The following is a 14,485-nucleotide window of genomic DNA, read 5'->3' as shown; positions in this document are numbered from 1 at the left end:
CACAACACGCAGAACTACCATGTCCTACCTACATTGTCCCCATGCAGACACAAGATGAGAATATCTGAAAGGAATGAGAAGCCTCTGCCATAAAGAGCATCACGACTTTTCAGAGCCTTTTAAAAACTTTTTATTGCACGGCATGATATGCCTATAATTATGACAACATTAGATTCACAAAATCCAGCATTAAAAGGTCAAGTCCTTGAATATCAAGAAATTGCTATATTTTGCATAAAACATTTGTGAGGATGTTTTAAAAAAGAACTATAATAGCAAACGTTGTTAGAAACTAGCCATCAATTTTCTCAATACTGAGCCTTTGTGTGGAATACAAGTTTACCGTACTTGTTACAAGTAAGCATAATACCTTACAAAAGGAATTACACAAAAGAGTAATGAGACAGAACAATTTACATATACTACATTAAGTGTCCCAAACAACTCTGCAGCTCAAGAGAGAAAAGCAAAGACAAGCGCTAAAATATCAATAATTTTTAGATTTTAAAATAAATACAAAATACAAACCACAAGTGGGCTTTTTAAAGGCTGCACAGTTTACACTCTTAGGTACTTCAGTATGAAATTGTCCTTAAAGCTTAACATAATACTACTACTCTTTAGGAAGGAAAAAGCCAATAATTTTTTTCCCCCTATTTCCCCATAACGTTCAATTTTGAGTTCTCAGACAATTTTACATGCCCACACCAGTTAAGTGAGACCATTTCTGAGAACTCTGTATTATGCAATATTTATACTTCCCAAAGTTTTGCAAATTTAAGAGACATTTTACGGAAACATATTTAAAAGATACTATATACACAGACTCTTTGTTCATACTTGTCATACTTCTGCCTCATTTTTTATTTATGTATTAAGTTCAAAGCTTTTAAACAACAACTAAGTTCCAAGGAAACGTAAGTACAGGGTCACTGAAAGATTTTGCTACGAGAAACATTATTTAGAGAGACACTGTAGTAAACAGCAGATTTTAAGGTAAATGAAGAAAAAAAATATAAAAGTGGATAATACCTATTTGGTAAATTATATTTTGCTTAAGCCGCCTTATAGACCTGTCCTTTACAAGGAGATAGAGAAGCATTTTTAAGTAAGCAAAAGAAACAAACTGTACCTGAGATAGCTGCCAAAATAAGCAACAATATTTGGATGTTTACAGTCTTTCATCATTATGATTTCCTGCTGCACAACAGCAAAATCTTCTCCTGAAAAGCAGAATGAATATTTTCATTGGCCTGGTTCATACTCACATCCCAACTAGACTTTCAGTAAGTGTTTATAAAATAAACATTTTAAGTAACTAAAATTAATTATCTGCCAGTTTCAAAGACATATAAAGCAGTTGTAAATCAATATTTACTTAGTAATAAATTACTATATTCTTAAAGAGTTTCATCCTGGGGCAGATGGACACATCTGCTGTCTGATACCTCTTAGGATATTGGCCACACCTCTTTCTAAAGTCTTTACTTTTCCTAAGACCCCACCGTGTCTATCTGCATATGCCCTGCCAATAGCCCAAGCACTTAAAAACACAACAAAACTTTGCTATTTTTGGCCATATGTCCAACACACATCAGATTATCTTCCTGAGCAAAAAAACATTCAACAGTACGTTGCTGATGCAACTTTTCAGTAACCTTGGTAAGGACATGGATTTATGGACTTTGCGTAACTTATGTCCAGATAAGACACTGACATAGATGTGGTGTTTATCTGAGACTTACTATTTGGTACCTCTGTTGGACCTGTCTTCCTATAAAACCTTCTTACCAGATGCGCACACTGAAAAAGTCATGTATGAAATTGAAAATTTTGTTTTGGGGATGTTGTTGCACGGGTTTTGCAGGTAAGTTAGAGAGAGAAGGCAAGAAAGATATCAAATGTAAGAGAATGATGGTAGCATATTTGATGGCCTTTTCAATTAATTGTTTAAGAACTATACGTCAAGTGCTCTTTTGCAGTTCAGTATCTTACACTGGGGCTCCTACAAAACTTCTTAAGTCATAAGGGCAAATTATAGCTAGTTTGGTATGTTGTTGCCAAAGATGCTCTTCTGAAGTTTGTTTAGTTAGTAGACATACACAGTCCACATAAACCAACTTATTCTTAGTAACCTCAAGGACTTCATAGGTGAAACAAGCCTGAAGGCCTAAATTAACCATTTAACTTCACAAATAACTTAAGAGGTTCTATAAGCTAGTTGAAAAAAAAGGAAAATTCGATGTATGTCAAAATCCTGCTTTCAGTGTACTACTGTAGCACACTTCAGCATTACTCAAGATAGCTTTTAAACCAGAAGCCAAATTATTGTCCAAAAAGTTGTATACAGACACTAAGCTCATATTTATCAATTTTTGCAACCCAAAATTAGTTCTCAAATATTGCCATTAATAAATTTCAAATGTAACATAACAAATTCCAACCGAATTGGCCAAGGCATTACCTAAGAAAATGTGTTTTAAGTTTCTCCCTAGATGATCTAACCATTTGATACTTTTTAACCAGAAATCCGATATTCGCCTGTATTTTATTTAACTGAAAGCAAATTTCAAACTACAAGCTGCAAGTTAACATCACAACAGACTGCCTACTGTCTGTGGTGTATTGCTGATGGCTTGCTGTATCCTGACTACACCTTCAAACATGCAAACACTGAGGAGTAAACAAGAAATTATTTTCACGTACGGACAGGTATCTCTGTGAAAGGACACGATTCCTCCAGTATTTGACCGGTGTTTTCATTGCATCCAAAATAATAAAGTAGCATCAGCTTTAGAGTAAGTGCTTAACATTATTAGTTAATCTTCACAGTCTTCCCCAATCTGCAAAACTTGCAAAGAAAGCCAGTGCCACACTTCTGGCATGTGGACGCTGCTCATCTGGAGCTGACTGAAGCCTCTACCCCAACTGGAAGCGACAACTCCAGAGAGAAACAGCTCGCTGAGCAAACAGAGGATAGCGAGAGCGCATTCTCTGTGTACCACACTCATGTATCCCAAGGCTGCTAAAAATACTAGATTGAGCTGCAAGATGACAGTTGTTCGCCTCATCAGCATAGCATGAGGGCAAGTTACCCCTGCTGCAGTGCACCTCCAGGCTCTGGCCGCAGCTCAGAGAGCATACACAGCATGATTCTCCAAGTCCTACTCAGCACAACCCATACAACGCTTTTTTTAACCAACTCACTTCATGTTTAGAGTGGAAGTAGCTAAGTAAAAAGTTGCATTATTTTAAAGGTTGACATCATCTGGGTCTGCTGAGTCCTATGGTTTTCCCCCCACTACACAAGTCTCCTTTCCCATTTTATCCTTACAGTTCCATACTGAGACACAGCACGGCTGCTCATCTTAGCTGGGCTGGTTGTCCATGTCATGCACAGCCAACTACTCCAGCAATGGGAACTGACATAAAAAGCCAAAGCAGCAGAACTAGACAAGATAATCTGGGACCATGGTGTTCAGCATGAATAAAAGAAGTGCGATGAACATACACTTCTGGAACTACATGGTAACATACTGTCCTGTCCCAAATTTTTATATGTGCATGCATTATATAAACACAACATTTCTGATCACTTCCAGAATTGTAAGAGGAAAAAATGGAAGAAAGTAGCAACTTCTTTCCCTTCTTGCCTGCATAGACCTTAAGGATCAAACCAGGTAGTAGTAAAGATATTTCCCCACCCCCAACAGTTACAAACTAAACAAGAAGTCTGGATATTTTACTTCCTAGATTACTGTACCCTTGTTCAACAAGTCTAGCCATATTAATAGACCAGCCCTCACAGGCTGATAATTGATCTGTAGGGCATACGGCATTTGTGACATCACAACATAAGCACAGTTCAAGCATAAGCCTAGCATACAACGAAGTCCTCATCAGTCTCCAAGAGAATTTCAGGAAATACACTCAATTCCTGGATGCTAATGCTCACCTTTTATTACACCCTTCCTTCTTTTTATTTCTCCCTCTATGCTCTCTCCAGGTGAGTTCTTTACTGCCTTGCTGTTTTCCTCATTTCTTTTGTTCTATGAAGTTTTTTGTATCACATGGGTTGAAAAAATAGTACTTAAGAAAAAAAAACACAACCGTGACTGAAATTTTAATCAGCTTTCCTTTAACTGTTCTCCAGTTACCCTTCTTCCTCTCACATTCTGCTTGTCATGCTTGTTATTTTTTAGAACACTGTATTTTATAATACACTAAAAGGCAACAATTATCCCTTATTTCAATAAGTAGACTCAGTTTGTTTTGTACAATTGTATCTTAAGCATGAAAATATTTAGTTTCCGGGGCCTATTTCAGTTAAGAAACACTTACCTGGTTCTAGTTTTATTACTTTAATTGCTGCTAGCTCACCCGTGTTGACATTTCGAGCCTACAAAAAAAAAAAAAATTTAGACAGCAAAACACAGCAACCAGCTCTGCATTCTCAACTTGACATTCTGTCACAACACAGAGTCAAAGAGCAACCAAGACACTTAAGGGTCTAAAACAGTAAAACCACTCATTGGGATTTTTTTTTTTGAAGCAAAAACAATCTCAGGAGGAGCCAATAAATTAAACCACCTTGTATATTCACATTTCATGCAAGGTTAGATTTTTTTCCCCCAAATACACCATGCATTTTTTTGGGGGGGGCTTACAGCATATATTTTCATTAGATAAGCATCCTTATTGAGTTCTGTTATATCCAAAAGACTTATTTAAAATAATCCATGTCTGTGCTGTCTGTGCCTTTACTGTCATTAAGACAGTAAACCAAACAGTAAGAATTCTGTAGCTAGCATGCTCTTCTCCAGCACTAGTTTGTAGTAAGCACTCTTATAACAAAACTTCTCATCCTAAATCTATTTTCTAACAACAAAGCAAGCTATCTCAAAAAAAAAAAAAAGAAAAAGAAAAAGAAAAAGAAAAAGAAAAAAGAAAACCAGGTAGCTAATTCGTACCAAGATCTGAAGCTTTAAGTATGCCCAGGAAACCCTGCACTGCCACACAACGGTCCTAACTTATGCAAGTTCTCGACCATGCTGTACTTCCACATTAAAACCCATAAACAAACCGACCACTGAGATACTGACTGCAAAGAATTTATAACATGCACAGATCTCGCAGCAGACAAGCAGGGCCCAGGGAGCATCAAGTGCTGTACCCTGCAGCATACCTGACTGCTTCCAAGACTCCCATTAGAGCAATGCAACACTTCCTGCTCATTTCACTACATGGTCCCTACTCTGCGCCAGCAACAGCATCCTTCCCTTTCCGCAATGGTGCGAAGAAAACAAGCCAGCAACAAAGGAATTAGAAAGCATTTCCCTTGTATATACGGCAGCTCTGTGGCCAACTTCAGCAGCAATTACTCAGCAGCTTAACTGCATTTTGTACAGGGCTCTCATGCTAAAGCCTACATTCCACTGAGCAAACAAGGAAGCTACATTTTTTTAAAGCTATTAAGAAGCAACATAAATTATGGTGATAATGATTTCTCTTCTAGAACCATTGCGTTTGACTACAAACTGAAAACCAAGTATCCATTTACCCAGTGCTTTCAGGACGCTTCTGTGCCCCTGACCCCAGCTATGGGGAGAGGGCAGCAAAGCTGCACCCCAGCGCTGCAGCAGTAGGTCCTGAAGGATGCTCAGCTACAGCCTCTCCTCTCCCCAGGAGAGTCTTGGTACCCAGCGCTGCGCTGGACCACCCCCGTGCTGAATGCTGTGACAGATCCACTCCCTGCACAGCAGCTTTACAGCGGCTTATGGTCTTGTTTAAGGTCTTACACCTTTACAGTGGCTAATGGTCTAATTTAAGTCACTTTAGGAGTTCGAGGGCTCACACCTTTTATGAACTGTCCGTGAGACTCACCGAATACTGAAAGGTATTGATTCTTAACATGGCAGCTTGAGAGCTGGCTGTTGAACCACAAGTGGAGGGGGGAAAAACCATAAGACTATAAAAAATAGCTAGTAATAAAGTCTGGAAATAAACACAGTGTGTATTTCTGGGTTCAGAGATCTACTCGGGTTGTTGCTAGCGCAGCCAGTCTCAAACCTCCCACTGTTCCTTGGTGTGGCGACACTCTTCTGCAATGCTGGGAGCACTGGCATTTGCAAATAATTTCCAAGCAGACGTTTATGGATAGATCCCAAGACCAGTGGGTATCCTGTAAAAGTCAAGGAGTAGTCCAAACTTGAAAGACTGTAGAAAAAACAGTTTAAAAATAAATTTTCTCTGGCAGCCTTCCCTGTAAGTCATTATTTGCCCATCCCACTGATGGCAGCAGCGTCCACTCATCACTGTATGGTGGAACAAAGACGCAAAGACATTAAGAACCACAAAAATAGTAGTTCCTTTTATTTCATGTGTCGCCTTCATTCTCTGGTACACAAAAGTGGCACCACTGAAACATGAGCTAGGATTTTTATTCTTTTCTTTTGAGAGCAGGACACTGAAGAACTGTTGAAAATCATGGGCAGGAAAGAACAAACATGTCTTTTCACCTTCAGCTTAGGCATTGCTTCCTTTCAACACCAGCAGTAGTGGGACTCTTTGGCCAGCTGGTCATTCTCTGGACCAGCAGATGCCTGGGCTCATGAAGGCAAGAAAGGAGGAGCAAAATCTGATTCAATGCAGGTCACCAATGCCTTCAGGAACAGCAGGCTACCAACCGCTTAAGGGCATGAATTGTTACTTAGGAAAACATGACTTAAAGTTGACAATCTGAATAAGTTATCACTTTGCATCATATTTCATTTGGGTTATTAGCATTGAAGGTGTTATCACAAGTAAGAATACGAATTGCCTTTGTTAATCTGAGTATGTGAAAAAAGAGATAATTCTGATTGTAGTGATGCAAGGGTTCCTTGCGGAGGGTAAGGATGAGGATTAGGTACCCCAGAGAGGTTTTACCAGATCTCATCAAATACCTTTGAGATCACCCCTTGTGAAACAATTCCTTGCCTAAGCTCACATGAATAAGAGACTAAGAAAGACCGAAGTACTGTATGCTTTTCAACACATGTTGGAGCTGGCTCTGACCCTTACTTTGAGGGTGCTCACGTACATACCATACGATATGTCAGTATTTACAGGACATTACCTTTTGCTTTCATTTGGCATAATCACACTAAACTTGACAATTACTTATGGGTTTTGAGAATGAAGCATCACTAATGAGTAGGTAGCTGAAGAACAATTTCAAGCAAGTATTTTGGAGTTGGCAAATGCAACCAAAAATTTCAGAGGCTCACATAAGAAAACACACTCATTTTTTGTTTCCACTTGCCCTGTAAAAGCTCTAACTCCCAGCCTTCCTGATGATGAGGTTGCCGACAATAGCCAAGAGATCTTCCTCCTATCCCTGTTTCCATGAGCAAGAGCCTGCAACTAATTCCTTCACACGCAGGTTTTGCTATGTCCATGGGAATGCATTACACGGGTTTTCCAGAAGCAAAGATCAGCCTATAATGCCTGCATCTACACACAGTCACTTTACTAAATGTGTACAGCATTTATACAATGTCTGCTCTGGAAAACCATATAAGGATCCACATGCTACCAGCGGCTAGAAGAATGATACTCTTCCAGAAATCTAGACTGCTGTATTGGGGGAGGAGTTTAAAAAAAATCCACCAACTGCTAAATCAGGCTGGAGAAGCACTACCTAATTAAACAGAAAATAATTACTGGTGTCTCTGTGACAACAGTAGGATATCAGATCAAAATGTTATACAAAAAACTGCCACCCACTAGAAGTAAAAGCTAGAAAAATCCAAGTTTTGTTCTTATTGCACTATACAAAAAATTCATTAACCAAAATGTCTCACAACTGGAAAGACCTTATTACTTTGAAGCAGAGAAGGAAAGAGCAATGGAGTGGGGCAGTACTCAGATGGCCTCTATTTAAGAAACACCAGCCAAGCAAAAGATGTGCATGGTGTGTGTCTGAAAAGGAGTGGAAAAAGAAAAGGAGGAGGAAGGCTAGTACTTAGCACTGCCATTAATATATGGCACTACAGTAGATTCATAAGGAGAGGTCTGTGCAGCTGAAACACAGTCATAAAATCCAAGGAGGTAAACATCTTGCCAAGTTTATATTTGTCCTTCAAATGGAAGCTGGTATTATAAAGTGTACAATGCCATAACAAAAACTAGGCCAAAAAGCAAAGTCTTGGACAGTAACAACAGGGTGCTTTGTTTTTGACTACCTCTTATGTGAATCGTTGAGCAAAATGCAGGCGAGTGACCTCTAAACAAGTTGCTACTTCACGCGATAACTGGTCCCAAGGCACAGACAGGCTTCCTGAACCTGGATTAGTTCCGCTCTTCAGGAAAACGCACCCAAACGGCTTCCCAACCCCTTTGCTTCCAGTCCTCCCCTCCAGCCTCTCTCAAACCCACAGGACTCCCCCAGGGGCTGATGGAACTCTCCAAGACAGCAGAAAACCACCTGCCTCTTTTTTTTTTTTTTTGTTTAGTTTTCTGCCAGGTTAGCTAACTGCGCTGGCCCAGGCATCATGCTGAGCACCAGAGCTAACATGAGGTAAGCAGGAAGACAGCCAGGAGCAGGGTAAGGAATCACCCCTCTCAGGCAACAGTGAGCTTTTTACATCAGTTCAGCCCATCCTACAAAGTCACAGCTGTAATTAACAGGAACTGAACTGCTAAGAATTATGCTAAAAGTAATTAGGTTCCACATTCTGGCAGGAGACGCGATACCTAAAAACGCAACAGAGCTGCAATTTTAGAAAACAATGCTTTGATAAAGGTGATGTTAAACAAAAAAGATCTGAAATGAAGGCAAACAAAAATCCCTGCACAAAGCATGGATTCTTGGTTAAGTAAACCACAGTTACGGAAACTAAGCCCTTTAGTACTTACTCACCACAGTAAAAACAGGATGGCCAAACATCCACTCCTCTCTGCCTGCCTGACATGCTTCAAAAGGCAATTAAAGATGAAATACAGAGCCTTCAAAACACAGACATATATCTCCAGCCAAGACAAAAGGAGCTTCAACAGCTGTAAGGTCAATCAAGAAGAAAGGAAGACTAAAATACATATCAAAAAGCACACAACCAAAAGGCGCAGTTTCAGTATTTCAGACGCAGCAAAGCTGTAGAAGAATTGATGTCTAAATGGATCACCCCAGGAAATACGGCACAGACGTGGAGAGATGAGATTTGTGCGTAGGACTCCGCAAAATGGGAATTCATCAAAATTCAGGTTCATCTGTTCTGGACACATTCCCTTCCAGCAACACATAGGATCTCTATCAGAAACCAGAGACTCCGAAACACAGTTGACAGCAGAAAGAGTCACACCACCTGTTCCCCAGAGATATCCACAAAATTGGAGAGTTTCAGCATGAAGCAGTTGAGCTGGTAGCTGTATGACTTCCCTCACCAAAACTAACGCTCACGCCAAAGGGCTGGGGAGCAGAAAATTAGGCTTTTTCTTTTTTAAAAATGAGACCTCAAGCAAAGCGCACCCTACTGAGTTCTGCGTTGTCTTCATTTGTTAAATGGCTGAAGCCATAAATGACAAAAAGAAGTTAAATAAGGTAGACATGGTATAACTGATACCTTTGCAGGAACAATAATCTCACTAATTATCCCAATTATTTGAATTTCAGTCAAGGGCAAAGTAAAAGAAGGGCTTTTCATTTTGGAAGATGCTGAAAATCTTTGGAAGGGTCCACTCACACTAGATGAATCACCTGTGAGATGGCAAATGAAGTTCAACCTTTATTAAACCAAAGCAATGATTACTTTTTTCCCCCCTCAGGATATGCTGTGATATAAATTGATCATATGAACAAAAGAAATGGACCTACAATCACCTGAGAATGTACTTCAAATCTATGTGCAGTTACTACCAAAACCATAGGTATTAAGATGGGGGTAAACAGTAAAATTATAGTATTATTATTAATACGGTCTCTGTCAGAATACCACGTGCAGCACTTGTAGCCCAAACCGTAAAAGAATGGCATAAATTACAGAGGACCTGGGACTAGGGATAATTAGAATAGCCGTCTCATACCAAGAGACAGAAAAGTCTTTCTAAATGAGAGATGGAATAAACAAGAGCAAACAAAATCAAGCAACCACTTCATTTAACTCCAGGAATATCTCCTGCAACTGAGCAGGACAGGACAGTATCTCTTTTTCACAATCAAAAAGACATAACTCTTCTTTTACACTTTGCTGACCACCCTACACAATTAAATTCTTTGTAACAGTGAAATATAGAAACACAAAAGACAGAAATTACTTGTACAACAGCATAACTAATTTTCATCCTTTCTAGCAGTTGTCATTTTGGACGAGAATATTTGACAGAAACAGAAGGTGAAATTCAAAAGTTTTCCTGACACACAACTGCAATCAGAAAAGCTATTTTTGTGTCAGTCTCTAAACTAGACTTTAGATGAAGCTAAAGTACTGGACAAGTTTACTGAGGCATAGAAAACAAAACCATACAAATGAAAGTGTGATATACAACACTCAACTCCAGAAATAAACAACACTATTAGCAGATTTTCTGTCCGTGTTTTGTTACATCAACCATCCAACAAAGTAGTAACTCAGTTTCACCATTAACTTTAGCCCTCTTGAGAGGAGACATCTCTGGACAGATTTGAAGTCCTGTGTTTTACTTAAACTTCAAATGAGAACTTTGCAATATTAACTTTTTACCTATCTAACATGGAAACATAGCTTCACTGAAAAAAAATTAAAAACCCAATCAATCATCATCACTCTTTCAGACCCTCATCAAAAACAGTGTTATGTCCAGTGTTTATGTCCCTGGGATACATTAAGAACCAAGCAATCAGATGCCTGGCATACATTAAGAACTAAGCAACCAGATGGAGCCTCATCTCCTACAACAAACTTACACTTAGTTAGAAGAGACATACTATTCTTAACTGTGCATATTTGACAGAGAGCTAATGGTATGAACAAGTTACCCATTACCTTTCTTGTGATGAATTCATTATCATCTTCCCCAAGGCCTCTATGAAAGCTGAACTTGGGTGGGAGGGCAGATAACTATAAAATCCGTACTTGCAGTGCACTAGCACATTTCCAGGTACCAGCTAAACAGCAGGACTCACAGCAGCAGGATCACATCAATCTGATCCATATCCTTGTTCCCTTCGAGTTTACATAGTTCAGTCTGCACCATGGGCTCTTACTTCAAATTCAAAAATCTTCAGAGTAGAGACTCTGCCTCTTTTTCTTTTTTTTTTTAATATAATTTTTTCTTTTAAAACAAATCAAGCATTTAACCTATGCCCTGTTGTAGTTCAGTTCAACTAAAACGAAGCAAGGAAGTAGATGCCAGTCTGCTGTTCTGCTTTCAGCTCCTCAACTCTTTGCCAGGAAAGCAGGTTACAGAAAGGTCAACATTTAGCAAGAATGTCAACATAACAAGATCGTCATCTTGTTAAGGCAATAATTCCTACCTACTAACAGCAGAAATACCTCCCTACATGGCTCTTCCTGCTAAGGGGAGAAAAATCACAATTTACAAAGAACAGTTTGAAGATGCCAGAGTACATCCAGCGCTTGTATCCACTTCACTGAAATCCCACCGCTGATGAGCACCATCGTCACACAGCTAATCTCAACTTCACACAATTATTTCATCAACCACAAACTTCACCTACAGGTGACAGAATGAACCAAATGAAAGTAGTTTTACGAAACCCCTCACAACTTTAAGATAAAGTCCTAGTAAGCTCACGTGTGGATGACACATAAGACTATATTACTTCCTCTTTGTCACATTAAAAGTAACCCGCTTTCATTATTATTTTTGGGCTACTTTTATGCTCCACTTTGAAGGTGCCCTGGGCAAGACCTTGCCTCAAAATGAAACGGCAATAACCCATCTGGGGGAAAAGCACACTGCATTTTCCCTACACCATCCACACCCTAATCAGAAAGCACTTACGTCTCTCTTATCTAGAAGAAATAAACAATACCAGCCTAGTGTATTCTGGTCCTGATATACCATCTTCTATCTCAGCTGCCACAGGCAGATTGTAAACATAAACAAATCCACTCTGAGGAGGGAGTCTTGTTTGAGTTGCCTCAAACAAAAAGAGTCACAAGCAGTGCCAAACACTGGCCACTCATAGAGCACTGAAATGAAGGCTACTGCAATGTAAGCATGACAACTGTCAAGAAAACCTTGACAAACCAAACGAAACTTGAGAGGTTTCAGATGCATAGTCGTATTGCAAATCTAAATACTCACTCTATGGTTAGAGGTAACATCCTTAAAATTAAACTGTAAACACGGATGACTTGGCTAATTCACATCCATCAAAATCGTGTACAGACCACTGAAAAAAAAATCTGTTTGATATCACAGAGTCAATATGCCAGTTAAAAACTGCAACAGAAATAGAGCTGAGCGCATCAAGATAACAGTTTGCAGAAAAACATTAAAACAGAGCATAAGGCAATTAGACTCAGCATAGTACACAAATACTCAAAGAAAGCCAGCAAGGTGGGGAAAGCAATATAAACACACCTTTCAATTAAACAATAAAGCAGGGACTTAGCATACTAAGAACACTGTAACAAGGAGATTTAGGTCCTGAAACTTTCGTAACATTTAAGCGAGCTGAGATTAAACCAAAATCACCCCAATCCATACAAGACTTCATTCTAGGCGCATTCACTTAGAGTCAAAGGCAGCATCAGCACCAGCTTTGTGCACCTCAAATTGTGGAATGGCTCTGCATGTTATCCTACAGCCCTGCCTACCAAAACAAGGCTCCTTAAACACACATGCGCACCCTCTAACGACAAAATCAGACCAGAAGACACTTGGAAAGCACACGTTTAAAGTGATGCTTCCAACAGGCTGCACAAGACTTCGCTTCTACCCTCTGCTCTGCCACCAAACAGGAGCGGCTCGCAACCTGCGCCGTCCTACCTGACAGGCTGCCACATCCCATCAGGCAAGAGTTCAACTGGATACACAAATAACAACATACGCTGCAGAGCAAAGTGTCAAAGGAAAGGCCAAAAAGTCAAACTTACATTCGGCTGCTGTTGCTTTAGCTTTGCTTTTCCTGCGCTTCTGAAGTTAGGACAGGATCATGAAAGACTGATCCTAACGACACCTTTCCCCACTCCCCAGTTTGCCCTCTGACTGCTCGGCCTCACGTTTTACAGAGACACAAGAACTGCTGCTTCCACCCAAGACGACGACGGGAGCGGCAGCCGGGATGAACAGGCCCGGTCGCCCTCAGGCACGCGATTTAAAGTGCCATTTGGGCTGGAAACGAGCGAGCGAGCGTCTGCTTCCCGCAACCCCCACAGCTCCCGGCTCGGCCTGGAGGGCAGCCGACCCGCAGGCTCCGCCCGTGAAGCAGACGCCCGAGCCGGCAGCCAGCAGCGGCAACAACCGGCTCCCGGGGCTGCTCCAGGGCTGAAGGAGCCCGAGAGAGCGCGGCGGCCCCGCACCGCCAGCCCCGCGCCAGCGGCGGGGCCCGGCCGCCCCCAAGCGCCGAGGCGACCGCCGGGGGCCGCCCCCTCCATCACCCCCTCGCACGGGCCGGCCAGGCCGGCGGCAGGGAGAGACACGGGAGGCAAGGCCCCTCCGTAAGGGAAGCCGGCCCGGTCGCCCACCCGCCGCCATGAGGACGGGGGCAGACCCCGCTGGGCCGGGGGAGACCCTCGCTGCCCGCAATGGCGGGAGCCCCCTCAGGGCCAGGGGGGGAGGGAGGGGGAGGAGGGCGTCGCTTGGCAACGGAAGCCCCCCTCACATTTCGGAGGAGGCCCGACACAGTTGCTTGTCAACGGAACCCACCGCCTTGGGAAGGGGGGAAGGGGGGGGGAAGAGACCACACGCGTCCCCGTCCCCCGAACCGCGGCGCTACGTCTACCTTGTAGACGTCGCCGTAAGTGCCGCTGCCGATGCGCTGGATGAGCTCGAAGTCCTCCTGGGGGTTGCGCCGGGACAGGTCACACACGCGCCCGCCGCCGCCGCTCATGGTGCCGGGGGAGGCCCCCGCTCGGCCGCGGCCCCCCAGGCCGGGAGGGGGTGGGGGGGGGGCGGGGAGGCTGAGGAGAAGGGGAGGGGAGCCGGTACCAGAGCGTTCACCACCTCCCCCCGGCCCGCTCCGGCAACATGGCGCCGCACCTCCTCACTGCGCAGGCGCCAGGGTCGCAGCGGGGCGGGACGGCGACCCTGGCGCCTGCGCGGGCCGGCACCGGGCAGGGCGGCCTTTCCTGCGCATGAGCCTGCTGCCTGTGCCGCCCGGTTCCCCCGCCCCGCCCCCGGCAGGTCCCCCCCGCCTTTTCCCGGTTGGGCGTGAGGGGAGGGCGTCGCGCTCGGCACCTCTCTCCGCCTCCGCCGCGGTGCTGGGCAGCGCCGAGCCTCTGCGCGATGGGGCCGCTGGCGGCAGCCCTCGGCACCGGGCGCTGCTGTCAGACCGACC

At 42.8% G+C, this 14,485-nt stretch overlaps 1 protein-coding gene across 14 annotated transcripts in view; it reads right to left on the bottom strand.

The window, feature by feature from the left end:
- MAP4K3 (mitogen-activated protein kinase kinase kinase kinase 3) overlaps positions 1 to 14,218 on the bottom strand; it is an 81,005-nt gene extending 66,787 nt beyond the window's left edge. For 8 of the 14 annotated variants that reach the window (XM_074579085.1, XM_074579093.1, XM_074579086.1 and 5 more), the window contains exons 1-3: positions 13,931 to 14,200; positions 4,342 to 4,399; positions 1,133 to 1,223 (exon numbers count right to left, since the gene is read on the bottom strand). In XM_074579085.1, the coding sequence (XP_074435186.1) occupies positions 1,133 to 1,223; positions 4,342 to 4,399; positions 13,931 to 14,038 (257 nt within the window). In that variant the 5' untranslated portion in view covers positions 14,039 to 14,200. Of the gene's footprint in view, positions 1 to 1,132; positions 1,224 to 4,341; positions 4,400 to 13,930 lie in introns of all 14 variants that reach the window. The other 6 variants (XM_074579091.1, XM_074579092.1, XM_074579097.1 and 3 more) reach the window with 1 other exon arrangement.
- Positions 14,219 to 14,485: the final 267 nt, after the last annotated feature.

Source organism: Larus michahellis, chromosome 3 (genome assembly GCF_964199755.1).
Source record: "Larus michahellis chromosome 3, bLarMic1.1, whole genome shotgun sequence".
Lineage (NCBI taxonomy): Eukaryota > Metazoa > Chordata > Aves > Charadriiformes > Laridae > Larus > Larus michahellis.
The sequence above is the reverse complement of the archived record's forward strand: the minus strand, read 5'-3'. Positions and strand labels throughout refer to the sequence as shown.